Here is a 27477-nt window from a genome sequence, read left to right on the forward strand (position 1 = left end):
GACTCACTATAAATCTTCTACCTGGGATTGCGGTTTAACTACCATAAATCCCATATGGAACAGTTCTGGGCACTACAGTCGCAACGAAATTCCTGCCCACCAACCACGCAGACATACTGACAATTTCCTATACATCTCTGAGCGCATGCAACGTAACCTCAGCCCCTCATTCTTTCATTGATGGGCCACGGGGGTTTTTCACTATCCACTTTACTCATCTACCCAGATTGGCTATGAGTAAGATTCAGTGGAATTTTCAATTATCAGTCGCTCTAAGCTGTTCAACCGCTTTCGTCCTTGATCCATATTACCGATCTAGAACCAAATCCTCAGATGGTCCTGGTCATGGTTGCATTTACTTAGAGTTACTTGAAGAGTTCGAATTCACATAATCCCAACCCAATATGCGTCTATTCTGCTTCATACAGTTTCGCATCAACTTCCTGGAGCTTCCAGCCATGCATTATGCCTTTTATGCTTAAAATACTGCCTCTGCAACAAATCTTTGTGTATACAGACAGATAGCATAGTGGCAATGTGGTATTCCAACACACATGCACGCACAACCTCTTAGCTGCTCTGCCAGGAAGCTGCGCCGCTTTAGCCTTTGGCCCTTGCACATTCCGTGCATTCCCGGGCCACTTATCTAACGGACTTGCCGAGCGCACTAGCAGACCTTATTCATAGATGTTTCCATCCTCTCGCATGGTCTCGGACTACAGGTGTAGCGAGCAAAATCTTTTAGCACTAAGGTCAACTGACCTTGCCCTCTGTGTCCGAACTGAATCTTACAGGGGACAGATTCTACTCCCTATACATGTCTCAGAATGCTTTCCCATGGACGCCTTTGCTCGTTCTACAACAAAGGCCTCTTATATGTGTCTCTTTTGAAGCCTCTCATAGCCAAAACTCTCATTAGGCTGCAGCAGGACGAGGTTCACTGTTTCTCAGACCCACATTCTGATCATGACAAATATGTTTTTCCCATACTTCTCTACCTATCACACTAGTAACCAGTTCGCCTTCTCACAGGTCAGTCTCATATCACGGACTCACTAATGTTCTCAGGTACTGCTAGCGTCACAGCAGCCTTCCACACATAAATCTTCCCATTCCAAATGGCATGATTTACCACATGGCACATACAAAAGGGTATTACCCCCTTTTTCTACACCACTCTTTTCTCTTACTTCCTCGGATTCTGTTCTCCACATATCCTCCGTATGGGTACATCTTAGTTCCAATTTGGTGTACCACTTGGGGGAGTAGGGATGCCCGATTAACGGTTCATCCCCTTCTGAGTCAGATTACCATGGGTTATCCACTGATTAAGCCGCCTCTATGTTCACTGATTGCGGAATAGGGCCTGCATTTAGTGCGTACAAGACTCCTACGTACCCCATTCGAGCCTTTACATTCCTCTCACTTACCACTCTGGCATGGGAACTTCTTTCCCTCGTAGTCATCACTTCTGCCAACAAGGTCAGTGAGTTACACACCTTGTAACACATTCACCCGACCCTGCGTTCCTCATAACCTTCTTAAGGTAGACGCAGCCTCTCACCTTACTCAGCATATATTCTGCCCACTTTTTCCCAACACACAAGACTGAGGGGAGACACCTGTGGACACAGGGTTAATTGCATGCTAAGCATGCTCAGTGCACTCAGTGTGCCAGTGTCGGTCAAAGCTTTCTAGAAACTTTGACAGAAAGGTTTTCCATGTCAGGGCTCCGTCCACTGACGTCACCCATGTGTGAGGACTAACATCCTGCTGTCCTGTGAGAACACCTGTTACAGGTAAGCAACTCTGCTTTCTGTAGCCAGTATCAGTCTGCAACATTAACTGATTGTCTCCTGACATCAGCTACAGAAAGATTTTATTATGATCTTTGATTGCTATTCTCAGTAATCATTGTTTTAAAAACACATTTTTAACTAACTGACTAGGTACTGCGTGATCTGAAACTTGCAGTAAAGCTAAAGAGCTCAAGATAAACAGGATATCTGAATCACTAAAAAGTGCTCTAGAACCAGGAGCCATATTAAAGTATCCATCTGAAGACAAAGTAAAATAATGTTATTGTCCAGAGGGTATGCCCAGTATGGTATTTGATTTATAATATTTTCCTGTTGCACACCAGTGGTGAATTACATTTTTAAATGCTGTGTCATAGTATTACATTTGAAGATGCACTGACAGACTGTGGAGCTCATGCAGTAAAGAAAACATGTGTTGTATGCTAAAACATGCAAATGGTATGGACAGTACACCAAATATAATCCAAATTTGTGGGTAAGAATACAGCAAAACATTTCTAACACAATAGTTAGATTTTATTTAAGTACCAAGATTCATCAAGATGTGTTCTTATTGTAGAATATAGTGAAAAGTTAGCTCAGCAAATGAAATAAAGCTGAGAGTATCTTCACTGAGGCTATGAGGATATTGGAGAAACCTAGCAGAGACTCCATGCTTACTCAAAATTATATTTTATTAATGTAGACTGTAAAATTTATGATAAAATACTGATATAGAGTAACTTCATGGGATAGGTTTGACATGGATTAGTCAGACATTTTAAAGGGTCTTCATACATCAGGAATAGGCAGCTCTGGTCCTTGAATACCACAAACAGGTCTAGTTTTGGGGATATAATGAATATGCGTGAGATATGTTAACATACAGTGAATGCAATGTATGTAAATCTCTTGCAGGTCATTGTGGATATCCTGTAAACAAGAGTTGTTTGTGGCCCTCAAGGACTGACTTTGCTTACCCTGCCATAGATAAAGCAAGACTATTGTGTGATATCCTGCACAATTATAGATCTAAGTACAGGCTTAAAATTGTAGGAACAGGGAAATACCTACAGTACCTGAATGTGCTTGCCTTGAGCTATAAATGAAAAGGCAGGAACTAAATAAATTTTGAAAAAAAATCCTGGGTAGAAATTTTAGCTGTGGAAATTTTATTAATGTTGTAAAGGATTTCCATGTGGGTGGAGTGGGAGTATTTATTTCAGGTTTTAGATTGATTTGATTTGGAAAATCTTTTGTGCAAATAATATATAAACTGTTTGGGGTTCTTAGAGCAAGATTCTGTCTTTCATGTTCCTTTGTTCTAGGAAGAAATACTAGAGGGATGTCTCCACGTGTGTTTAATTTAGCACAGGAAACTTTAGCAATTGCTACAAGACAAATTAAATAAAATCATGGATTCATTGTCAGTGGTATTAAATGTAAGTTAGCCATCTTTACAGCTGATATATAATCCATATAACTAAGGGGGTGCTATTTAATAAAGGTTTTCTCTCATTTTGTCTCTGTGGGGAAAAATGATTAGTAAATAGGGCCCTGAATTCGATGTTTCATTCATTTCTAAACTGTTAGACATTATTTTCCCTGTTTTCAAATCTATTAGCTTACAAAATCAATTATTCCAAATTGCAAAGGTTATTTTAGATGCTTACCTATTTCATTGGAAATGGGGGATGCAGTACTTGAGTGATTATACCATATTGATTGAGAAAAGATGTTTCATTTAATATGGGATATAGAAGTATGGTTGCTATGTTAGTCTACTTGACTGCATGGAAATAAAGTTCAGTAAACTATAAGGTAGTTCATTTTTATTGGACTAAGTTAATATATTTCTTGACTAGCTTTTAAAAGAACACACTTCATCAGGTCAAAGCAAAATGTTGACAAAGCAAAAGATATTTCCTGAACCTACAAGGGAATCATAGATTACATTACAGTGCTAATATGAAGAGGTTTGTGTGTTAGTGATAAGGTGACAGCGGCAACAGAATTGTATGTGATTTTATACTAAGCATAAAAAAATTATATTAGTTCTGAAGTGTTTGATCATTATAACTTCAAATATCTTACTTTCTGAATTATGATTAGGATACTAAAGGGGAAATTCAGAACTTATCCAGGAAATAAGACCTATAGAAAACTGAACTGTTTGTTTCTCTAGGTTGAGAATTTTTTCTGTATGGGATCACCATTAGCAGTTTTTTTGGCACTACGTGGTATCCGTCCAGGGAACAGTGGAAGTCAAGATCATATTCTTCCCAAAATTATTTGTAAACGATTTTTCAACATTTTTCACCCCACAGACCCAGTGGTAAGTAGTTTTTCTGTCTATACACCATTTCTCCCCGCACCAGTTTTAGAGGGTAAAAGACTAGCAGATTGCAAAGTATAATACGTTACAGCAGGGGTGGGCAACTCCACGCCTTGAGGGCCTCTCTCAGGCCAGTTTTCAGCATAACACGAATGAATATGCATAAAATAGATTTGCATGAAATTGAAGCAGTGTGCATGCAAATCTTTTATGCATATTCATTGGGGATATCATGAAAATCCAACAGACTAATGGCCCTTAAGGATCAGAGTTGCCCACCCCTGCTTCGTAGAATATAGTGTATATTTTACAAGGAATATGCTTTCCCAGTGACAGGCTTGTATATGTGTATTACTCTAAGGGCCTGATTTAAAAAAAATATTTACCGTATTTTTTGCTCCATAAGACGCACCTGACCATAAGACGCACCTAGGATTCAGAGGGGGAAAATTAAAAAAAAAAAAAAAATTGTGCTAAACCGGCTCTGCGTCTGGGCGTCTTATGGAGCAAATTAGGGGAGTGCATAGCTTTTTTTTTTTCTCCCCATTTTGTTTTCGGGTCTGGGGAGAGCCATTTCGGTCCACTCCCCAGATCAGAAAACTTTTCTTTCTCTGGGAACCCCTCCCCCCAAACCCCCCCCCCATCCCAACCCTTTAAATTAACAACCCCCACCCCCCTGACCCCCCAAGACCTGCCGACTTAATTTACTGCAAACCCCCACCCTCCTGACTCCCCCAAGACCTGCCGACTTGATTTCCTACAACCCCCCCCCAAGACCTGCCGAATTAATTTCCTGCAACCCCCCACCCTCCTGACCCCCCCAAGACCTGCCAAACGTCCCTGGTGGTCCAGCGGGGGTCCAGGAGCGGTCCGGGAACGATCTCCTGGGCGTGGGCCGTCGGCTGCCAGTAAACAAAATGGCGCCGACGGCCCTATGCCCTCACTATGTCACTGAGACCGACCAATAGCAGCGGTCGGTCTCAGTGACATAGTGAGGGCATAGAGCCGTCGGCTGCCAGTAAACAAAATGGCGCCGACGGCCCTATGCCCTCACTATGTCACTGAGACCGACCAATAGCAGCGGTCGGTCTCAGTGACATAGTGAGGGCATAGGGCCGTCGTCGCCATTTTGTTTACTGGCAGCCCACGGCCCACGGCCAGGAGATCATTCCCGGACCCCCGCTGGACCACCAGGGACGTTTGGCAGGTCTTGGGGGGGTTAGGAGGGTGGGGGGTTGCAGGAAATTAATTTGTCAGGTCTTGGGGGGGGGGGTCAGGAGGGTGGGGGGTTGTAGGAAATTAAGTCGGCAGGTCTTGGGGGAGTCGGGGGGGGGGGGGGGGTTTGTTAGATTTTTGTTTGGTTTTTTTTTTATATTCGCTCCATAAGACGCACATACATTTTCCCCCCACCTTTGGGGGAAAAAAAGTGCGTCTTATGGAGCGAAAAATACGGTACATGCATAAAACTGGGTTTTAGTCGAGTAAAAGTACTTTACTCAAATAAGTGGGTTTTTGAAAATTGCTATGATATATGCCATTGAATTGTTCATAGGATTTGCCCGCGTAAGTGCACTTTACTCAGGTAAATGGTTTTTGAAAATTGCTACAACGATAGTTACCTTTACACGTGTAAATCCTTTTGAAAATGTACCTGTCTGATTTCAGTTTTCAGTGAGAAGTTATGCGCTTACTTTGAGTCGGGGGTGCATCACCTGCAAATGCTTCTGTAAGATCCTACTACATACACAAAAGGAGTATTCTGATTTTACAAATTTATGTGCAAAAAAAATTCTTTTTATTAGTATTCTCAATCTATCTAGACAATAAAATACTCACTAACTCACTCAACACACTCATTCACACCTAAAATCACATTAAAAACATTTTCCATACATCATGATTGCGAAGAAAATATTTAACAATTTGTATAACTCTCAATTACAGCAACATCATTTATTATTTCAAAATTATTTACTGTTCGCCATTAACAATGTTTATTTCAACTGAAGTTTTTCCTTCATATTAATTCCACCCGAAATATGTCCAATATGTCCGACAAAAGATCTTTGTTTCTCCCCTCTTGGGGCTTCCTCAGGGACTCATGTATCGCTTAACGGTAATCCACTCTTCCGTTATCGATTACCAATATTCACTTCTAGAATTAAACACATATATCCTTCAGCTCTTCACAAATCACATCTATTCCCATCCCCCATTGCTCTAGATAGATACCTACCCCAAATTTTCCACATTACTTATTTAACAGTCTTCTCCTTAATTTCATCAATGTTACGATTCCCAAACAACAGCTTCAATTCATAATTTCTGATAGAGTATGCCACCGCATACATCCCTACAAGATAACAAGTCAACAAGCCACATAAAGACCATTTTTTTCTCTTACAATTTACCTTTTCTTAAAGCCGTTCCAACCCCCACCAGCGTCACTACTCACACTCATCAAAAATGGCGCATACGCAACGTGACGTCAATCACATGTTCAAACGTGGTGACGGACCGCTCTACCTTCGTAAATTTTATAGCCATCCAAAGCCAATTAATATATTCAACCACCCAATTACCTCCAAATTATTTGTAAAAGGCTTGCCATTCAATAGGTCCATTCAAACCATAAGGACTCATAGTCTTCCACTGAAAAATTAAATGCTGTTCCAATCTCCGTAATTTTGCCGATATATCACCACCATTAGAAGCCTGTACTTCCTTAATCACCACAAATTTCAAATCACTTACAGAATGTTTCTGTTCAATCCAATGATTTACAAGTGGGGCATTTTCCACACAACCATTAATTCTGCTCCTGTGCTCAATGATACGAACACGAATCATCCTGGCAGTCTGGCCAATATAAATTAAATTACAAGGGCACAGGATCGCATAAACAACTCCTTTTGAATTACATGAAAATGACCCCAACAAACGAAATGGTTTCTTCAATGATGGATGACAAAATTCCACACATTCAATCACATGACAGCATACAGAGCAAGTTCCACAACTAGTTTGTCCAAGTAATACGTCCTTTCTCCGTTGTAGAGGGCGATATTTTAATTTTTCTTTTAAATTCTGACACTTTTTTATTGCAAACACAGGTTTATCCACCAAACCCGAAATCGATGACAAAATGTGCCAGTGTCTAAGAATACTCGATTTAATCCCTGAAACTTTTGAGGAGTTTGGAATGGTACACACCACCCGTTCTATTCTCTCTTTATTTTGTGATATAAGTAAATTGTCCCGGTTTGCAAACCGTGCCCTCTTATATGCCTTCTTGATCACCTTCCTTTTATACCCTCTCTCCATAAATCTTTCAGATAATTGACGGGATTTCACCTCAAATTCCTTATCAGAGGTGCACAACCTGCGATACCGCAAAAATTGTCCGGTGGGAATATTATTCCTCAATAGTTTAGGGTGAAAACTCTGGTAGTGCAACAACGTGTTGCGATCAGTTTCTTTTCTATAAACCGTTGTCACTAATATGTGTTTATCAATATACACCATCATATCCAAAAAGGTTACTGCCGATATACTGTGATTTATTGTAAATTTAAGATTAACATCAGACGAATTTAACATCATCAAAAAACTTTGTAAATCATCCAGACTACCCTGCCATACAAAAAAGAGGTCATCAATGTACCTTTTCCAGGTTACTACATTAATAAACCAGTTGGAATTATAAACAAATTTTTCTTCAAATGTAGCTACATACATGCATGCAACACTAGGGGATATTGGCGATCCCATTGGGATACCTTTGATCTGTAAATAGTATCGAGCATTGTATGTAAAGAAATTTTTGTTTAATACCATCGATGTAATATACAATAAAAATTGTAATCTCCCCTCTGACAAGTCCATCTTCCTCAATTCCACTTCTATCATATGCATAGCTGATATCTGGGGAACATTAGTGTAAAGCGATACAATATCTGCTGTTACTAAGATCCAGTTCTTTTGAACACATGGTAACAAATCTAGCTGTCTAATAAAGTCAGTTGAATCCTTAACATAAGATCTTATAGCTCCGACTTTCGGTTGTAACAATCGATCAAGAAATTTAGCCAATGGCTCCAAAATCGTGCCCATTCCTGCAACAATTGGTCTCCCAGGAGGATTGACAAGCGATTTATGCACCTTCGGTAAGATGTAAAAGTAAGCCAATTTAGGATGTGTCACATATAAGTAACGGAATTCTTTTCTAGTAATAATTTTATCTTTTACCATTTTTTTCAATTGGTCTTGAATCACATGACACACATTACTACATGTTATTTCATCTGTCTCAATATAAAATTGAGGATCATTTAACTGACGTAACAATTTACGAAGGTAGAGCAGTCCGTCACCACGTTTGAACATGTGATTGACGTCACGTTGCGTATGCGCCATTTTTGATGAGTGTGAGTAGTGACGCTGGTGGGGGTTGGAACGGCTTTAAGAAAAGGTAAATTGTAAGAGAAAAAAATGGTCTTTATGTGGCTTGTTGACTTGTTATCTTGTAGGGATGTATGCGGTGGCATACTCTATCAGAAATTATGAATTGAAGCTGTTGTTTGGGAATCGTAACATTGATGAAATTAAGGAGAAGACTGTTAAATAAGTAATGTGGAAAATTTGGGGTAGGTATCTATCTAGAGCAATGGGGGATGGGAATAGATGTGATTTGTGAAGAGCTGAAGGATATATGTGTTTAATTCTAGAAGTGAATATTGGTAATCGATAACGGAGGAGTGGATTACCGTTAAGCGATACATGAGTCCCTGAGGAAGCCCCAAGAGGGGAGAAACAAAGATCTTTTGTCGGACATATTGGACATATTTCGGGTGGAATTAATATGAAGGAAAAACTTCAGTTGAAATAAACATTGTTAATGGCGAACAGTAAATAATTTTGAAATAATAAATGATGTTGCTGTAATTGAGAGTTATACAAATTGTTAAATATTTTCTTCGCAATCACGATGTATGGAAAATGTTTTTAATGTGATTTTAGGTTTGAATGAGTGTGTTGAGTGAGTTAGTGAGTATTTTATTGTCTAGATAGATTGAGAATACTAATAAAAAGAATTTTTTTTGCACATAAATTTGTAAAATCAGAATACTCCTTTTGTGTATGTAGTTGTATAAATGATAGGAGATATCTTGTGAGTATTTACCCAGTGTATAATTTATCTGTAAGATCCTAGGCACAACCTCTTCAGCATCTCCAATAATGGATTCTCTTGCCTTCACTTCTCTGTTTTCTCCTCTCTTCTGCTATCTGCTACCTGGGAGACTGCATTGCCCTGAAATGGGAGGCTTTTCAGGGCAGTGCTCTTTTTACGTGCTACTTTCCCATTGGCATCATCTGTAGTTTCATAAAACTAATACAATAACTACTTGGTATTGTATTGCAAGCAACAAGGTTTGCTTTGTTTCTTTTGCAATGCCCACTGGTTAAATTGCTTGCTGGTGAGCACATGGTGAGTGGGACATATGAGTGTCTCAGTGCTTAAGAAAGAATTTGGGCTGTAACATGAAATTATAGAAAGGTGAATGACTGGAGAAGTACTGTTCATGAATAGGTAAGGGCCAGAATTTTTAAAGCATTCCTTATTTAAAAAAAAAAGGTAACAATGAAGTCTCATTAGCAAAATTTGGAATAAAATGAGGTGATTTAGCTTAAGGTCAAAAGGCTAGACACTAATAATATTAGAAAACTCTAAAGGTGTGTGTATATTAGTAGTTTGTTCAGACTCCAAATTAATAGAAATACCATAGAACATTAGAATGGCATGCCAAATTGATGACTGTTTTGTAACCAAATGAAAATACTTATTTTTTCCAACTAGATTTTTTTCTGTCTTGTACCCACTCTAATTTTTTGGCTTTCAGCACACACACACATACAAACGCCAGTTTTGTTAGTTAAGAATTGTTGACTTTTGGATTTATAGATCTCATAAACAAGCATTGCTGAAGAATTGTTTTGCCAGATATTATCTCCCCTAAGTTGTGTAGACAAAGGGAAGAGTCAGCCAACAAGATATGCGATAACAAGGTGGTAACACTGTGTTTACACATTTCACTCAACACCCAGTGTTGTCAGCTAATCCAATTCATGAGTAAAGATACTGAGCCACTCTGTGTTCTGTTCAAATGCTTCACTGAGTTGGAGTCAGTGGACAGATCTGCCCTTATTCCTTCAGAGAAACTGGCTCCAAACTGATAGATGTTGACAGAAGGCAGAAGGTTATGGTTAGTTTTCTGCAAAACTTTTCAAGTACACTTGTAAACAAGATAAAAACAAAAGCTGTGGAGTTAGTCAATAGCAATAGACTTCCAGTGTCCCTTCCTAGCCTTCCATCATCCCGAATTGCTGTTATAGAGCCAATTTGGTGATGAGAGCCACAATTTTTATTCTTTCACCAAGAAAACTGTGATGCCCTTTAGAGGAATTTTTATAACAAGCTGTATAAGAAAGTCAGCAAATATGTGCAATAAGATAACAGCAATTTCCAAAACGAACTTGTACGCATATGTTCACTTTAAAAATTATTCCACCAAACCTTCCTCCACACAACTACAGTTGTGTGCAGGAAATTTTTGAGGAAATTTACATGCATGCTTCTGAAAATTCAAAAAAATGCACATAAATCCAAAATGTTTCCCAACTCCACCCTCAAACTGCTCTGCTCAATCCGGGTAAACTTATTCACATACAAGACATGCACGCATAGGTTTACCCACATTTGAGAAAGCTATTTTATAATGAGCCATTGTTTTATCCACAGAAGTGCCTTTGAAAATTCCCCTCTGTGACTCCACATACACTACCATACTCACCATTACCCTAGCAAAGGCTAGCTCGCATCCTCTTGTGCTGCAGTACCTTTAATATTTATCTTTCCTAGGACACCAGAGAGTGGTTCTAGTAGAATATTTTTCTTCAAAACAACAATCACCTCCAAACAGACTGAGAGCATCTACTTCTGTACTGTTCTGTGTTTGTTAGAAGCTTAAAAATTCTTGCACTGCTTTTAGTAAAACTGATTTATTGTCTGGATCTTTGCTAGGGCAGGGTTAAATCTAGAAAATACATGCATATTTGAAATCTTACAATTTTGTCTCATTTTTTCTGTATTTTGTTATGTAGGCTTACCGAGTAGAGCCATTAATACTGAAACATTACAGCAACATTGCACCCGTGCAGATCCACTGGTACAATACAACAAATCCTACACCTTACAATCACCTCAAGATCAGCTTTATCAACCCATTCAAAGAACCTACCTCAATCGCCGATACTGAAAGTATACCAAGTCCAAGCACGTCACCAGTCCTGCCTCGACGACATTATGGCGAGTCTATAACAAATATAGGCAAAGCAAGTATATTAGGTAAAGTTTTTAATGAAGAAGTTCCTTTTTTAAGAATGTTTTTTTCACCACTAGTTTAATTAAAAGCTGCCTTTGATACTTTTAATAGTTCATGACATATCAATCTGAAGATAGTTCACCACATCATACATGGGTCATGTGATCATTCTTGACATCCAACAGACATTCTTCTAGAGCTTTATGAAAAAGAAAAAAGCCCTTAAATGCCAAGCACTGCAGTTCTGATCTGCAAAAGCCCAGCGGCTCCTCTGATTGTATTTGTCTGCCAAGAACATTGAATGTTTTCTTTTCCCTTTTGCCCTGCAGATCTAAAAAACCTGATCTTTTTCTTCAAGCTTTTATCTAAAACCCTCCCAGGTTACCTTAGTTTGGTTTCTGAGAAGTGTTGAAGTTTTTAGTTCTCCTTATTGAACTAGCCTACAGTATTTTTCAGTACAGCTGCACTGGCAGGCCACCCTGTCAAATATATTGTTCATCTCTATAGACTGTTTTTGTTTCCATTTGTCTGGACAGGTCTGCCAGGACAATAAGGAAAGTGAAATTTAAACTTACCTGTTAATTTTCTTTCCTTGAGTCCTGCCATATAAGTCTACAATCCATCCAGAAGCCAGTGAAGGAATTGTTCCAAGATCAGGGCATTTGGGAGACTAAGAAGAGAGATGAAAGGACTTCATTGCTATGGTTTTTAGCCTATTCTGATCTGGTTCCTTTTTTTTTGGGGGGGGGGGGTGTTACTTAAAAGGAAGGAAAAGCAGCCTTTTTCTGGAAGGTGTTCATGTTAGGAGGAGTTTTCCATTTAAAAAATTAAATGAAATATGTGTGTGCGTGTTATGTTTTATTTTTATTAGCTTTGGTAAGAATATTTTGACTGTTGCCTCTGCTACACCAAACTACACAGTGAAGCCAGCATAGAAGCTTGTTTTCTATCTCCATCTGCTGGTAGGGGTGCATATCATATTTGTCTAGACTAGTAGTTCCCAAACCTGTCCTGGAGGACTCTAAGCCAGCCAGGTTTTCAGGATATTCACAATTAATGTGCATGAGATAGATTAGCATGCACTGTCTCCACAGCATACAAATTTTATCTCATGTATATCTATTATGGATATCCTGAAAACCTGACTGGCTGGGGGTCCCCCAGGACAGATTTGGAAACCTCTGGTCTGGCAGAATTCAAGGAAAGGAAATGAATAGGAAAGTTTAAATTTCACCATCCAGAAAAGGTTGGAAATCTCCTTGTAATCCAGAGTGGCCAAACCTGTCTTATTGCAGAAGAGAGGGCAGGGATTTTACTCCTCCAAAAGACCGTAAGATTCTGTCCCATCTTAGACACTAGGGCTTTGAACATTTCCTTTTCCAGGATTTTGTTCGATGGTTACTAATAATTCCCTTTCTAAACAAAGGATGCTGGCTATGTTCTTTCAATGTAAAGGCATCATACGCCCACATAGAGAGATATCCCAGGCACATTTATCATCGTGAAATATCACCTTCAATATTGTGCGCTGCCTTTTGGCTTAGCATTGACATCTTGGTTATTCACAAAATGTCTGGCAGTCATTAGAGCATTTCTGTATGTTAGAGGTTCATGTTTTTCTGTACTTAGATGACTGGCTGTTCAAGAGCACATCTAAAGAAGCAGCAGACAAATCCATGCAGAGCATCATCCAGTTGACAGTCACTAGTGTTTATTAGTTCCCTCAAATCTAATCTGAGCCTGACACAACAGTTGGAATTTGTAGAGGCTCTGTTAGACACAACTCAAGCCATGCCTTATTTCCAGACCAAAAGGGCTAATGATAGAGTGGCTGTGGTTGATAGAGTACTTTAGAGTTATATATGCCAGCTTGGTCCATATTAAGAATACGAGCCTTATGGCTTCTATACTTTATCTTCTGTGGAAAGTCCATGTATGGACCCCAGAAACCTACTGGATTCAATTCAATCTATTCAGAATTCAGGACTGCACCTGTGTCCGGGAAGAGTTCTGAACCATTCTGCCTTATAAAAACAGAAAACATGATGGAAGATCAAGACTGTATGGCCCATCCACTCCTCTCCCTCAGAGATCCTCTGTGCTTGATGCTGCTAGAATTTCCCCAAATTCCCTTAATACCCCTTAGATGTATATTTGGTCCCATTGCTTTATCTACTTTTAATTTTGCTAGCTCCTCACAATGAGTCTTCTGAAAACTGAGGTCTATCTCATTTCCATTAATATTTGTGAGTTGTCTGTAATTCTACTCTAGGCCTTTCCTCCCTAAATACTGAACAGAAATATTTAAGCAATTCCACTTTGTCCTTGTCAGACTCTACAAATTCCTCCCCTTTGCCTCTAAGTCATAGATTCCAACTTTTGCACTTTTCACCTGTCACAAACATATCTTTAAAAAAGGCCTGAATAGACTATAGCCTGCTTATAACCACATTCTTGTCACGGTTCTCTCTGTACCATATCGCCTTGATCACCACTATATTCAAGCCATCCTCTTCCAAGATTGCCTCCAGTTCTGTTTCCCATATTTTAAGTGTCAGTGAACATAGCTTTCCAGATGTTGCCATTTTTTCCCATCTTTGTACATGTCTTAAATATTTTACTTACCTGAGGACTATGTCCACCCATCCCCAGCGGTCCAACCCATCTGTTTTGGAATATACTTTGCCCCTTCCTCATCAGGTGGACTCCATCTTTCTCAGTAGAAATTGGAATATCATCCTGTAGTCTAGATAGCTGAAATGCTCTCATTGGTATCACCTGTGCAGCTATGCATTGATCTATAGAATGTAATCTTCTCTGCCATGGCCTTTATTCTTGATTGGTAGGCCCAAAGAGAATACCACCTGTACAACTATTTGTTTCACCCTCTCTCCCATTTCGATTTGAATTTTGGTCTACACTTTTAAATTCCTTTACACTAAATTTTTCTAACCACAGATGTTATCAACCTGGGCTGGGGAGCTCATCTTCAAGGACGTTACTCCCAAGGCCCCAGTTCTTACCAGAAGAAGTTACTCAATTTTTATTTTATTTTTATTTACTTTCAAATTTTTGTTCTGCCAATTGGAATGGCTTACCCTCAGTGGGCTGTAATAAAAAGGAACATAAAATTGAACCTGCTGGAGCTATAGGCAGTTCTGAATCCTCCAGGCTTCCAGAAATAAAGGTGGTTAACGAAATTGTTCTAATCAAAACAATTGCATGGTCGCATTCTACCTGAACAAGGAGGGGAAGGAATAAGCTCCATTCTCCTATGTTTAGAAAAGGTCAAGATATGTAATTGGCCATCTCTCAAGGGACAGCCCTAGCAAAAGAAGACAACATTCTGGCAGACTATCAAGTGTTACGTAGACCACTCCCATGAGTGGTGCCTGGATCAGAATTAGGCAAATGGGTCTTCCTTGAGTGGGGAACACCAAAGGTAGACTGATTTGTAACAGCCCTAAATAAGAAATTATTAATTTTCTGATTTAGAGGAGATCAGGCAGAATAATGGCAAGTGCCTTTGCCTATCATTGAGAAGACAGGTCTTCTGTATGCATATATTTCTGTTTGTCATAACCTTGATAAAACTTGGAAGGGGATCCTTGAGTATAATCTTCATAGTTCTTCTTTTTTTTTTTTTTTTTTTTTTTTACTAAGACAGCTTTTGTTTATATCCCTTTGGGAGATGTCCCTTAGGAAACAAGTTTGGAATCTCCTCAGCTTTGATCATGCAGTGCCAGAGAGCAAAGCTTCAAATTAACATCCAGTCTCTCTGTCCCTTACATCTTGGATTTTGAAAGGGAAATCCCTTAGTTTTTCAGATTAGGTCTTTCCAACCCTTCTGGCTTCTGAGAGAGAATCCTACAGAAGGTCTTATGGATTTAAATAGATGTTTGATGCCTGGTGTGAGGGTAAACTCTAGAACACTTTTCTTGCACCACAAAGAATCAGTTTGCGTACCTTCTACAATTGAGTCTAACCTAAAAATAGTCTAAAGTTCTCCTGAGTGCAACTGGTGCTTGTCATCAAAGTGTAGAGGGATATACTATTTGTGTACAACCTGTAATCAGCTTTCTGAAGACTTTCTTCAGTTTAAGCCTCATTGTTCTTACTTTTCTGATAAAAGGCCCCCTTGAAGATTCTTTATGCTTGTGAGCTGAAGTATCTGATCTGGAAAGTTGGAGTTTTTTTTTGTGGTGGTCACGTTATCCCACAGAAACAGTGTACTCCAGGCCCTAGTAACTTATCCACCTTCTACCAAATATCATGACAATATAATGTGTGCAGAGTAGCACACTAAATTCCTGTATAAGATGAGACTTCTGTCTTAACCTGCTGTCCTACCAATGTTTTTTCTAGTCCACACATAAATAAACATGAAGAATTAATTGCTTAATTCCCTGGATTACAAGAGAACTGGTTTTGGGTGGAGTGGAAAACTTTCGAAAGTCCAAACAGCTTGTTATTTCTTTTGACAGTAATATGCCTTGGAACGTCATGACAAAACAGACAATTTCTAATTGGATAGCAGCAGATTCCATGTCCTCCTATTATGTCCAGTTAATCAGACATCAAAAGGGCCATGTCCAGGCTAAGATCTACATTTATTAAGGAGATTTACAGAGCTGGGATTATGGAGTTCACTTTACATGTTCACATCCTTACTTTTTGGACATGACCCCCAGTCTAATTGTTGTGAATACGCCGCCCGCGGGGTTCCCCCCCCCCCCCCCCCCCCGCGAGCAAGCTGACTCACCGCGTAGGATGACGTACGAGGAGAGATTGAAGAATCTAAATATGTACACCCTGGAGGAGAGGAGGAGCAGAGGTGATATGATACAGACTTTCAGATACTTGAAAGGTTTTAATGATCCAAAAACATCGACAAACCTCTTCCGTAGGAAAATAATCAGCAGAACCAGGGGTCACGATTTGAGGCTCCAGGGAGGAAGATTCAGAACCAATGTCAGGAAGTATTTCTTCACGGAGAGGGTGGTGGATGCCTGGAATGCCCTTCCGGAGGAAGTGGTGAAGACCAGAACTGTGAAAGACTTCAAAGGGGCGTGGGATAAACACTGCGGATCCATAAAGTCAAGAGGCCACCAATGAAGAGTGGGTGACTCGCCAGAATGATGGCTATTGACACAATACCCTTATTAAATAAACATACACATGCTTACTGTGACTCCTACATCGCTCTAAGCTTCAACAGCAAGAGGTAATGGAAAAAAGGATTTGCACTCATAAAGAGGGGAGTAGCTGGCTTGTTACGGCGGTTACTACCCCAAACCAAATATGCCTGATACTTCACTTTCAATGCATATACAGCATAGCTCTCTGCTTCAATGACAGGGGAGAAGAATAACTGATACTTCACACATCCAGCAGAGCTCTCTGCTACAACGGCAAAGGAGAAGAAAAAGGGTTCGCACTCAAAACGCGGGGAGTAGCTGGCTTGTTACGGCAGTTACTACCCCAAACCAAATGTGCCTGATACTTCACTTTCAATGCATATACAGCATAGCTCTCTGCTTCAATGACAGGGGAGAAGAATAACTGATACTTCACACATCCAGCAGAGCTCTCTGCTACAACGGCAAAGGAGAAGAAAAAGGGTTCGCACTCAAAACGCGGGGAGTAGCTGGCTTGTTACGGCAGTTACTACCCCAAACCAAATGTGCCTGATACTTCACTTTCCATGCATATCCAGCATGGTTCTCTGCTGCATCGGCATGGGAGAAAGACTGATACATCACGCATTTCCAGCATAGCTCTCTGCTTCAACGGCAGGGGGAAAAAAAAAACAAACAAAAAAAAAAAAAACTGATGCTTCACGCATATCCTGCATAGCTTCAACGACAGGGGTGAAGAAAAAAAAGGATTCGCAATCACAAAGCGAGGAGTAGCTGGCTTGTTACGGCAGTTACTACCCCAACCAAATGTGCCTGATACTTCACTTTCAATGCATATCCAGCATGGCTCTCTGCTTCTACAGCAGGGGAGAAGAAAAAAAAAACCAACAAGAGCTGTACAACATAGTCTAGGTAAAACAAATAAGCATGGGTGTAGCTTGCTTATCGCGGCGGTTACTGCCCCTACTACCCCTAACTAATCAAGCTAGATATTTCACTTGCATGCAGCTCCATCCCTGCTCTCTACATTAATGGTGGGGGTGGAAGGGGAATAGAACAAGGAGCTAAGAGTAACAGATAAGAATGAGAGAAAAAATGTGTGAGGCTTGCTGGGCAGACTGGATGGGCCATTCGGTCTTCTTCTGCCGTCATTTCTATGTTTCTATATGTTTCTATGTTTCTTCAGCCGATGCGGCAGGACGCCGCCATCGGCCTTCCCACGCGGCCAGGAGGCCGCCTACTGCCATCTTCAGCTCCGCGGTCAGAGCTGCGGCCTCCCACGGGGCTGGGACGCCCCCAACGCGATTGGTGATCTTCGCGGCATTCCAGGCTGCAGCCCCGGGCTCGATTAGCGGCAGGAGCCGCCCCCGGGGCCTCCCGCAGCGGCTGGAGCCGCTGGCGAGGTCTGGGCCCGCCTCCCTGGCTTCCTTCTGCTTCCTCTGTGTCACCGCGTACAGACGCTGTGCAGGCTGCTGTCCAGGGTCCTGCACAGCCCTGCTCCTGCCTCCTAGGCGCGCGGCTGCGGTTCTCTTCAGAATTTAAAGGGCCAGACACAGGAAGTGTCTGGGCCCCACCTAATGACTGTTTCCTGATTCCAGCCCTATAAAGGGGCTGCTCCGTCAGTTCGTCATTGCCTTGCATCGTCGTTGGTCTTCACCCTGGAGGCTCCTGCCTGCCAGGGCCCTTGTAAGGTTTTCTTCTCGGAGCTCCACACCCTGATGTCTCGTTCCATGTTCCACGTCTTCGCCTGAGGTCCATGTCCAGGTTTCTTCAGCCTTTGTCTTGCTGTTCCTGCCTTCCTGAATGTTCCTTCCCGACGCCATGCCTCGTCTCTGCTCTTGAGCCTTCTGGTACCGGTAGGCCGCGAGTCCCTCAGATGCGGTGTTCCTGGGTGGGCTGCCTGCCGGTGGACGGTTGTCCTGTGCTCCTGAGCCGTCTGGTCCTGATGTGTCTTCCTGTGCTGTCCCGCTCCCGTCGTGGTCCGTGACAAGCCTTGGGGCTGTGTAGGGCGCTTAATGGACAGGGTGGTCCGCGACTCAGTCCCGCGGGTGGCCTGAGTAGGGCGCCTTGAGAGACAGTGCCAATGTCCATGCCTTGTCTTGCCTCCCTTGAGTGTCTTCGTTCCATGTGATGCCGTTGCATCAACCACAGTGTCTTCGTGTCAAGGCCCGTCTGCCCTCAACCTCAGGCCAGGCCTGCTGCTCCATGCTGCTTGCAGCAGGTCTGAAAGGGCCCGGAATGGTCGGAGGACCATTCACCTTCCAACATCCTCTGATGTTTGGCCATGGGAGCTTGCTGGCCTGGCAGAGGGTAGAGTGTCCAGCCACGCGGAGCCACCGTCAACCCTTGGTTCGGCCCTGGACGGCCGGGGTCGGGCTGAGGCCCATGGGCACACGAAAACCACCGTTCTCAACAGAATGCAAGGCCTTTCGAGGCCGTACGTAACACTAATAGTAGGTATGTCCTGTCAGTTCTCCTCAGACTCAGGGGTTAGAGCCCAATTCCATCCTTCCTGTGAACCATTTGTTTAAAAAAATAAATATGAAAGTTTTTCCAACAAAAATATTCCTACCAAATGACAGTTCTTGTTTATTCATTTTGTTGACGACAATCTTTCCCTAGGGAGTCCATGTGTGACTCGGTGAACTGCTTGTCTTAAGAGAATGTAAAGCTGTTTGCCTGTAACAAGTGTTTTCTGAAGACATTTGTTCACTAGTCACATAATCCCTCTCATCACCCTTTTTAGAGGAATCCATCCTCAGACAAAACGTATATACAGAACTGAGGGGAGCTGTAAGGCCACTGCAGAATGGAAACTGTCACTCATGGCAGAGAAGGGCTTTTGTTCTTTTCAGAAAGCTCTAGAACAATCCCATTTGACATAGCATGGTCATGAGACCCATGTATGATCGGGCATCTGCTTTCTTCAGATTACACTTGTTACAGGAAAGCTACTTTGAAAGTTTTTTTGTTTTTTTTAACTTTTTTTTTTTGTATTAAAGGTAGGTACAATGCATTGAATTTTGCAAAGTTCTTAGAGTATTTGATGCCTGCAAATCTTATTCTCTGTAATGAAAATGGTGCAAATCTTTAATTTTTCTTACTGTTCCCAGAATATTACAAAACATCTTGGATTTATATATACTGTCATAACTAGGATTGTAGCATATACATTTAAAACACTGATCTATTTTAGGAAACCTAGCCAGTGATTACTGAGCAGATATTTTGTTGATTATGCAGTGGTAAAAGATTATAGCTAGGGTTTTCATCTTCAAAATATTACCTGTGCACCTGGAGAGGGTCCTTTCTCTCTTACTGCATGTCTTCTATCACTCTGTTCTTTTTTTTACTCAGCACAGAGTTTTTCTCTCAACAGTCCACATGTTGGAGAGCAAAATGCACGGATAATGCTCTGCAAGAGGCTCAGGCAGTCCAAAGAAAATTTCTCTTTATAATGTATTCTCCCTCTAAAGCATAGCAGCAGATAACTTTTTTACTGTTTATTTTCTTCCTGAAGGGGAAGAATACTATAGCCAAATCAATTATATTGAAGAGGCATTTTAAAGTGGAAAAATTTGAATGCACAAAGAGCGAGATGCTTAGCATTTTACATTGCTAAGAATTTCCTTCTGCTTTATGTTCTTGGTCTGCAGTCCTTTACACGGATTTTCATAACATTTTATGTTAAAAGTCTAGCTTAATGAAGGAAATCTGGTCAGAGGCATATGGTAGGTATCCGGCGCCGGGGAGGGGGGGGGGGGGCAATGTTTGAATTTGTACCACTTCCCTTTCACTCTTCCTTCTCATAACAATCACACTAATACAACCCCCCCCAAATGAGCTGACAGACTGTTGTGAACCTTCTGTAGGACATCTTAGGCCCTACTGTAGGCTAAATTGTGTGCATCAGTGGGAATCTTCTAGCAATGGGGGGAAGTTCAAGGTGAGTGGATGTAGTAGGTGAGTAATAGGAAGGGTCTTTCTCCCAAAGGGATATGCTTTGAGTGAAAGTTTATATTTGTTCTCCCACGAGCACTGGGAAGGATTTCAAGAGTTTTTGCAGAGAGAGAGCATGGTTGAAGGAGTAAGAAGTGAAGGGGTCTGTGAGAGAGAGACATAGGTAGCCTGTGTGAGGAAGTATGTGTGAAAGAGAAAGGGAGCTTGTGTGGGTGTGTATGCAAGAGAGCAGGACCCTGTATGAGGGGATGTGTGAGTGCGAGAGAGTGAGGGAGCCTATATGAGGCTCCACCTTAACCAGAGTGGAACCAAGCTGCTGGCACTAACTTTCAAAAAGGAGAGAGAGCAGCTTTTAAACTAGAACAAGGGGGAAAGCCGACAGTCACTGAGCAGTGCATGGTTCAGAGAAATGTATCCTTGTAGGTTACTAATGAAACAGGAGAGTTAGGGCATCCCAACAGAGAGGTTCCATTAAAAGCAAACATAGTCCGTATGCCTATATGTAAAAAATCACCAAAGCTAATGATTTCCGAATTATCCCAAACAACTGAAAAGCAGGTTGTTAAAACAAACAAAAACTACACTTTTAAATGTCTGTATACCAATGCCAGAAGTCTAAGAAGTAAGATGGGAGAGTTAGAGTATATAGCAACAAATGATAAGATTGACATAATTGGCATCACGGAGACTTGGTGGAAGGAGGATACCCAATGGGACAGTGCTATATCAGGGTACAAATTATATTGCAATGATAGGGAGGATCAGCTTGGTGGGGGTGTGGCACTTTATGTCCGGGAGGGTATAGAGTCCAACAAGATAAAGATCATACAAGAGACTAAATGCTCAGTAGAATCTATATGATAGAAACCCCATGTGTGTTGGGTAAGAGTATAGTGATAGGAGTATACTACCGTCCACCTGGACAAAATGGTCAGACAGATGATGAAATGCTAAGAGAAATCAGGAAAGCAAACCAATTTGGCAGTGCAATAATAATGGGAGATTTCAATTACCAGAAACCACAATAGTGCAAGGAAATGTCTGGGTTCCACCACAAATTTTGAAAAATATATATTTATTTCACAACATTGAATTGGCAACTCCACTTTCAAGCAGCAAGCATCTTATGAGAGTCCCCCGACACGGTCCAGTGTTTCGCCGTGGCTGTGTCGGGAGGGACCGTAGACTTCAATTTAATCTGCAAAAAATACATATAAATAGTGGAACGAAAAAGAAAGGCTACTACATTTCAAAAAACAATACAAACACATACCTTTTATAATGGCATTACAAATTTCACCAAGGAGCGTGAACGCTCTCGTAGGCGGCAGGCATTTAAAAAGACAGAAAGGCGCGAGGCGGGGATCCATCGCGAGATTCATACGGACCAATCACTACAGAGACAGAAGATATCCAACCAATCAAATAAACAGATACCACTCAATCTCTTTATTCAGACCTTTTGGACGTACATTGTCAAGGGTATGTATCCATCTCTGTTCCCTTCGACCCAGGTGTTCGGTGAAGTCACCCCCCCAGGAGGGGCGTGTGACCACCTCCACCACGAAGAAGAAGAGATCGGAGATGGAATGCCCTGTGTGAGACCAATGATCAACCAAGGGTTCATCCTCTCTCTGATGCCGGATATTCGAACAATGCTCGATCATGCGTGTCTTTACCATCCTAATCGTTTTACCCACATAAAAAAGGGGACAGGAACACCTCACTTCGTATACAACCCCTTGGGTGGTGCAGTCCGAGTCAGAACGTAATTGAAAGACACGTTTAGTAGCAGGATGTTTAAACGATGAAATCATATCTGTATGACTGCACATCGTGCAGTGACCACAGGGTCTGTGTGTCCCTCCTAGACGTGGCAATGCCGATTCCCTCGGAAACACAGTGTGAACAAGTCTATCACGAAAGTTTCTACCCCTTTTTGGTAGCCTCCTCTCCCATTATGCCGGCTTTTTATACTCTTCCCAAAATCCACAAAACACTTACTAGGCCACCAGGCCGCCCTATAGTATCCGGGATTGGCTCCTTATTGGAGCCTCTATCGAAATTTGTGGACGTTTTTATAAAACCCTTTGTACCGCAGATCAGGTCCTATGTTCAAGATTCTTCTCACCTTATTTCGATTCTGTCTGATTTGGTGGTACCGTCTGAGGACTTCAGAGATTGGAATCTCCTCAGCTTTGATCATGCAGTGCCAGAGAGCAAATCTCGCAGCTTGGATATTGAACGCTTAATGATTGATGATCTCCAATTACCTACAGAGATTGTGGACATATTAGTCTCATCTAGAAAACCTTCCACTAGAAGAAACTATGCCTTTATATGAAATAAGTACTACAAATGGTGTCGTCAAAACGCTTTGAACCAATTTTCTTGCAAACCTAAGCATCTGCTGACATATTTGCTCCATCTTTCTCACTCGCCACCTCTTTGGTGTGAGTGCACCTTAGCGCTGTAGCAGCTTACCATACTCAAATAGATAGTAAACTGTTCTCTACTCATCCATTGAGATATTGTTTCATAAAAAGTCTTTGGCATGTCAAGCTTCCACTACAAATGCCTCATGTTCCGTGGGACCTGAATATAGTATTTTCCCAATTAATGAAGCTCTCTTAGAGCCTATTCTTTGTCATAGTAACTTCAGCTAAGAGAGTTTGTGAACTCCAAGCATTTGTCCACTATCCTCCATAAATGCAATTGTTCTAAAAGAGGATGGTTCTCCATTCTCGCCTGAAGTTTCTACTGAAGGATGTCTTGGCTTTCCATTATCAGTTCATCGTAATGCCTACCACCTTTCTTAGGCTCCATGTCATGAAGGTGAGAAAGCCCTACATACTCTGGACTACAAAATGGCTTTGGCATAACAAAAAAATGAACTCTGCTACATCATAAAACCTCCCAACTGTACTTCTGATAAGATGCCAACATGCTAGAAGAAGCAGTCGCCAAGCATACTTTGTCTAACTAACTGGCTGGCTGACTGTATTCAACACTGCTATACCTTAGCAGGTCTGCAAGTCACAGACTTTATAAAGGCTTATCAAGTGAGAGCCATGACTGCTTCTGTTCTGCAAAGCTGCAAGCTGGTCTTCCATTCACACTTTTATGTCCCATTACTGTCTTGATAACCTCTCAAAGACTGGCAGTAAATTTGGACAAGCAGTTTGGGAAAAATCTGTTCTCACTGTAGTCATTTCGCTGCAACCTTTAGCTTGAGACTTCCCGCATGTAATGGCTAACTTAGCCTGCTTCTTAATGGAAAAAATGTTTGCTTACTGTAAACAGTTTTCTCTAGATAGAATGAATTAGACATGGAATACCCACCCGCCTCCCTGGAGAGTCAATTATATAGCTAGATTAGTTCTGGTATAGACTGAGTAAGCTCACGTGACAGTGCCTGTGTGGGAACTTCCACATGTGCTTAGTAGAGTTAAAAGCTCTACCAGCTTGGAGAGACGAGTCCATTTGTTGCCACTAGATAGCATCATTAAATGTGGATGACTATGTACAGAAAACACCATTTATAGTAAGCAAACTTGCTTATTGTATCCTTGTTTTATATCCTTTCAAACACAACAGCTGATTTACTAAAGTGTGCTAAAACTAACACAGGATATCGTTCATTACTCTACTTAGTAATTAGGACCCCCCCCCCCAAATTCACTATACTGTAAAAGGCTTTACAATTGGCCATTAATGTGTGTATAAAAAAAACATGCATTATAGCAGCCAATTTTTTTTTTTACGGATTGCAAACAGAAACTGTACAGTTATGATGTATTAATCAAATAATAAACTCATACGAACATCATAGATAATAGTTGTTTCATGGAATGTGATACCTCATATAATGTTTGTGCCTCTCAATATTTATCAGAGGGTGCTCACTTCAAAAGAGTCAAATATACACGACGTTAACCAAAGTGTTGAAAGATTGGTTTAACGTGAAAGACCTTATTTATAATCATCGGTATCTACATTCACAATTTTATGTTTTTTGCTTTTTTGCTTTTTTTACATTCTATATTGATTGTTTATAAAGACGAATCACTTATAATTATGCATAGCGTGAAAAGGTGACAGCTTTTCCCAAACACCAGCGTAGGGGTCTAAGCGTAGGGGGTCTACGCGTAGGGGTCTACGCTGGTGTTTGGGAAAAGCTGTCACCTTTTCACGCTAAGCATAATGATAAGTGATCTGTCTTCATAAACAATCAATATAGAATGTAAAAAAAGAAAAAAAAAAGAAAAAAACAGAAAATTGTGAATGTAGATACCGATGATTATAAATAAGGTCTTTCACTTTAAACCAATCTTTCAACACTTTGGTTAACGTCGTGTATATTTGACTCTTTTGAAGTGAGCACCCTCTGATAAATATTGAGAGGCGCAAACATTATATGAGGTATCACATTCCATGAAACAGCTATTATCTATAATTTTTTTTTTTTTTAAGCATGGCTTAGTAAATCAGCCCCATATTTTCCCAATTTTTTCTGTTATGACAGATTTTGTCTTTCATTCACCTTTTTTTATTGCATTTAATATATTAGCTGTTTTGCGTTTATAGTGCTCTTTTCTCCATTTTTTTCATTGGTCACATATCCCTCAAGTCTTTTGTATTTTTCTGAAGTCTGACTTTTTGAGCATGTTCAGTACTTCTTCCCTGGTTCTTCCTCCCCCCAACCAACCCACCCATACACAGCCACCTCCCATTTAGCTGCCTCTGTTTCTGCCCTTCACCCTAATCTTATTCTGCTTTTGCCCTGCTTACCTGTCTATCTGCACTCCCTCCCGATTTTTCCCTGTTCCCTCTACACCTATCTGATCTGTCTGTCCTCTATCCTTCTCTATTTCAGCCCTGAGAAATTTTCCAGGCTCTGTAGTTTGGAGCAGCATAAACCATCTATGCAGGGAATTGGGACTGAAGGTACCTGGGTACTCATTTTAAAGGAAATACAGCTCACTAATTTATATTTGAGATCATTGATTTATTATTTTAAAGTTATACTGTAGTATTTGTAATATAAAACTTTTTCATAGAAAATGATCGGTGAGTAGCATAATCTGATCAAATCTATGCTATATACTAGTATAAAGGCCTCTTTCCCCTGGGAAATCCCCCTTTTCTCAGTATGCATTGTTGCGGTCCCGGGCTGCGGAGGTCCACAACCAGTCCCTCTCCCTACCTCGACTCCATTCCAGCTAACCGCAGCGTCCTCTGCTGCCATGCGAGCCTGGTCGGGGCCTTCCCGCGGTGCTCCCTCCATGAGGGAAACGCCGCCGATTCTCTGCTGCTGGGCCTGCCCCTTAGGCGCACGCAGAAGGCCTGAATTTAAAGGAAACAGTGCGGGAAAATTGGCTCTGCCTCCGGGAGTGACGTCAGATGCTTCCAACTATTTAAACCCCACTGGGAAACCCATTCTTTGCCTTGCAATGGGTCATCTCTGCTGAGAAGTGAGTTGCCTGTTCCTACTCCGTTCCTGCTCCGTTCCAGCCTGTTCCTGATTCCTGCTCCTGTTCCTTGCTCCCTCCTTGGCTCATCTCTCTGGCTCCTGACTTTGGCTTGTCCTCTGGTATTCCTGCTTCCCTGCCTGTCTTGATCCCTGGCTTGTCTCTGGTGTCTGTTGTCTGCTGCCTGCCCTGACTGCTGGTCCGCCTCCTCGTTTTGCACCACAGCTGCCTGCCACAACCACCGGACTTCTTCAGATTCCTCTTCTCCTGGCCCTGATCCATGTCCCGGCTACGAGCCACGCTGTGGGCCTTCCCTCAGCAATTCCACTTCACTCTCTAGCTGGCTCAAGGGTCCACGAACTCAACAGTTTGCAAGGCCATGGACCTGGCAGACATTCCCAATGCTCAAGCCATTCCTGGTATGGCCCAGCTAATAACAGCAGTAGCAACATTGCCTAGACGACCTGGCAGGCATAGTGGAAAGACTGGCTAACTGACTGGACGCTACCCCACCGCCAGCACCAGTTCCAGTTCCCAGACCATCTGCATCACTTCATCTTCTGGCACCACCACGTTATGCGGGAGATCCGAAGCAGTGTTGTGGTTTCTTAAACCACTGTTTCATGAGATTCTCTCTGCGGCCTACGCAGTTCCCCTTAGATCAAATCAAGATGACTTATATAATGTCCCTCTTAGACGGACAAGCCCTGGCTTGGGCTTCCCCACTTTGGGAAAGAGGTGACTCCTTGCTAACCGATCTACAATTGTTCATTTATACGTTTAAAACAGTTTTTGATGAGCCAGCCCGACAATCCATGGCAGCTTCCGAACTATTACACCTTTGTCAGGGGAGCCGTCCGCTCGTGGACTACGTGGTCGAGTTCCGCACACTTGCAACAGAGCTAGATTGGCACGAGGACTCTTTGTGGAGCATTTTCTTAGAGGGCTTGTCTCCTCGAATCAAGGACAAGCTCGCTGCTCGGGATCTTCCTGAGAACCTGGATGCCCTGATAGAGCTCACTGGACAAATTGATCGTCGGATACAGCAACAGGCTCGAGAGGTCAAGCCAAGCAAGAGACCAGTTTCCCTAGCCCCTTCTTTATCTCATCCGCTGCTTCCGACCACTGAGGCAGCAACCACTCGGGGTGAGGAACCCATGCACCTGGGGCGAAGCCCCTTGACACCAGACGAGAGGAAGCGCCGCCGCTCCCTAAGCCTCTGCTTGTACTGCAGAGGTAAGGGTCACTTATTGGCTCAATGCGGTGAACAGTCAGAAAACGCCAGGGCCTAAGAGTCATCGGGGGGCTGACCCTTGGCTGCATCAGTCCCGCTCCTCAATGTACCGTACCAGTTACCCTTGAATACCCTGGAGGGTCATTCTCTACCTTGGC

General features: G+C 41.8%; 1 protein-coding gene across 2 annotated transcripts in view; it reads left to right on the forward strand.

Annotated features, from left to right (window-relative positions):
- DDHD1 (DDHD domain containing 1) overlaps positions 1-27477 on the forward strand; it is a 302420-nt gene that overhangs the window by 230819 nt on the left and 44124 nt on the right. For both annotated transcript variants that reach the window (XM_029598301.1, XM_029598300.1), the window contains 2 exons: positions 3985-4134; positions 11296-11539. In XM_029598301.1, coding sequence (XP_029454161.1) covers positions 3985-4134; positions 11296-11539 — 394 coding nt within the window. The remainder of the gene's footprint in view (positions 1-3984; positions 4135-11295; positions 11540-27477) is intronic.

The sequence above is a fragment of the Rhinatrema bivittatum genome, chromosome 4 (assembly GCF_901001135.1).
Source record: "Rhinatrema bivittatum chromosome 4, aRhiBiv1.1, whole genome shotgun sequence".
Classification (NCBI taxonomy): domain Eukaryota; kingdom Metazoa; phylum Chordata; class Amphibia; order Gymnophiona; family Rhinatrematidae; genus Rhinatrema; species Rhinatrema bivittatum.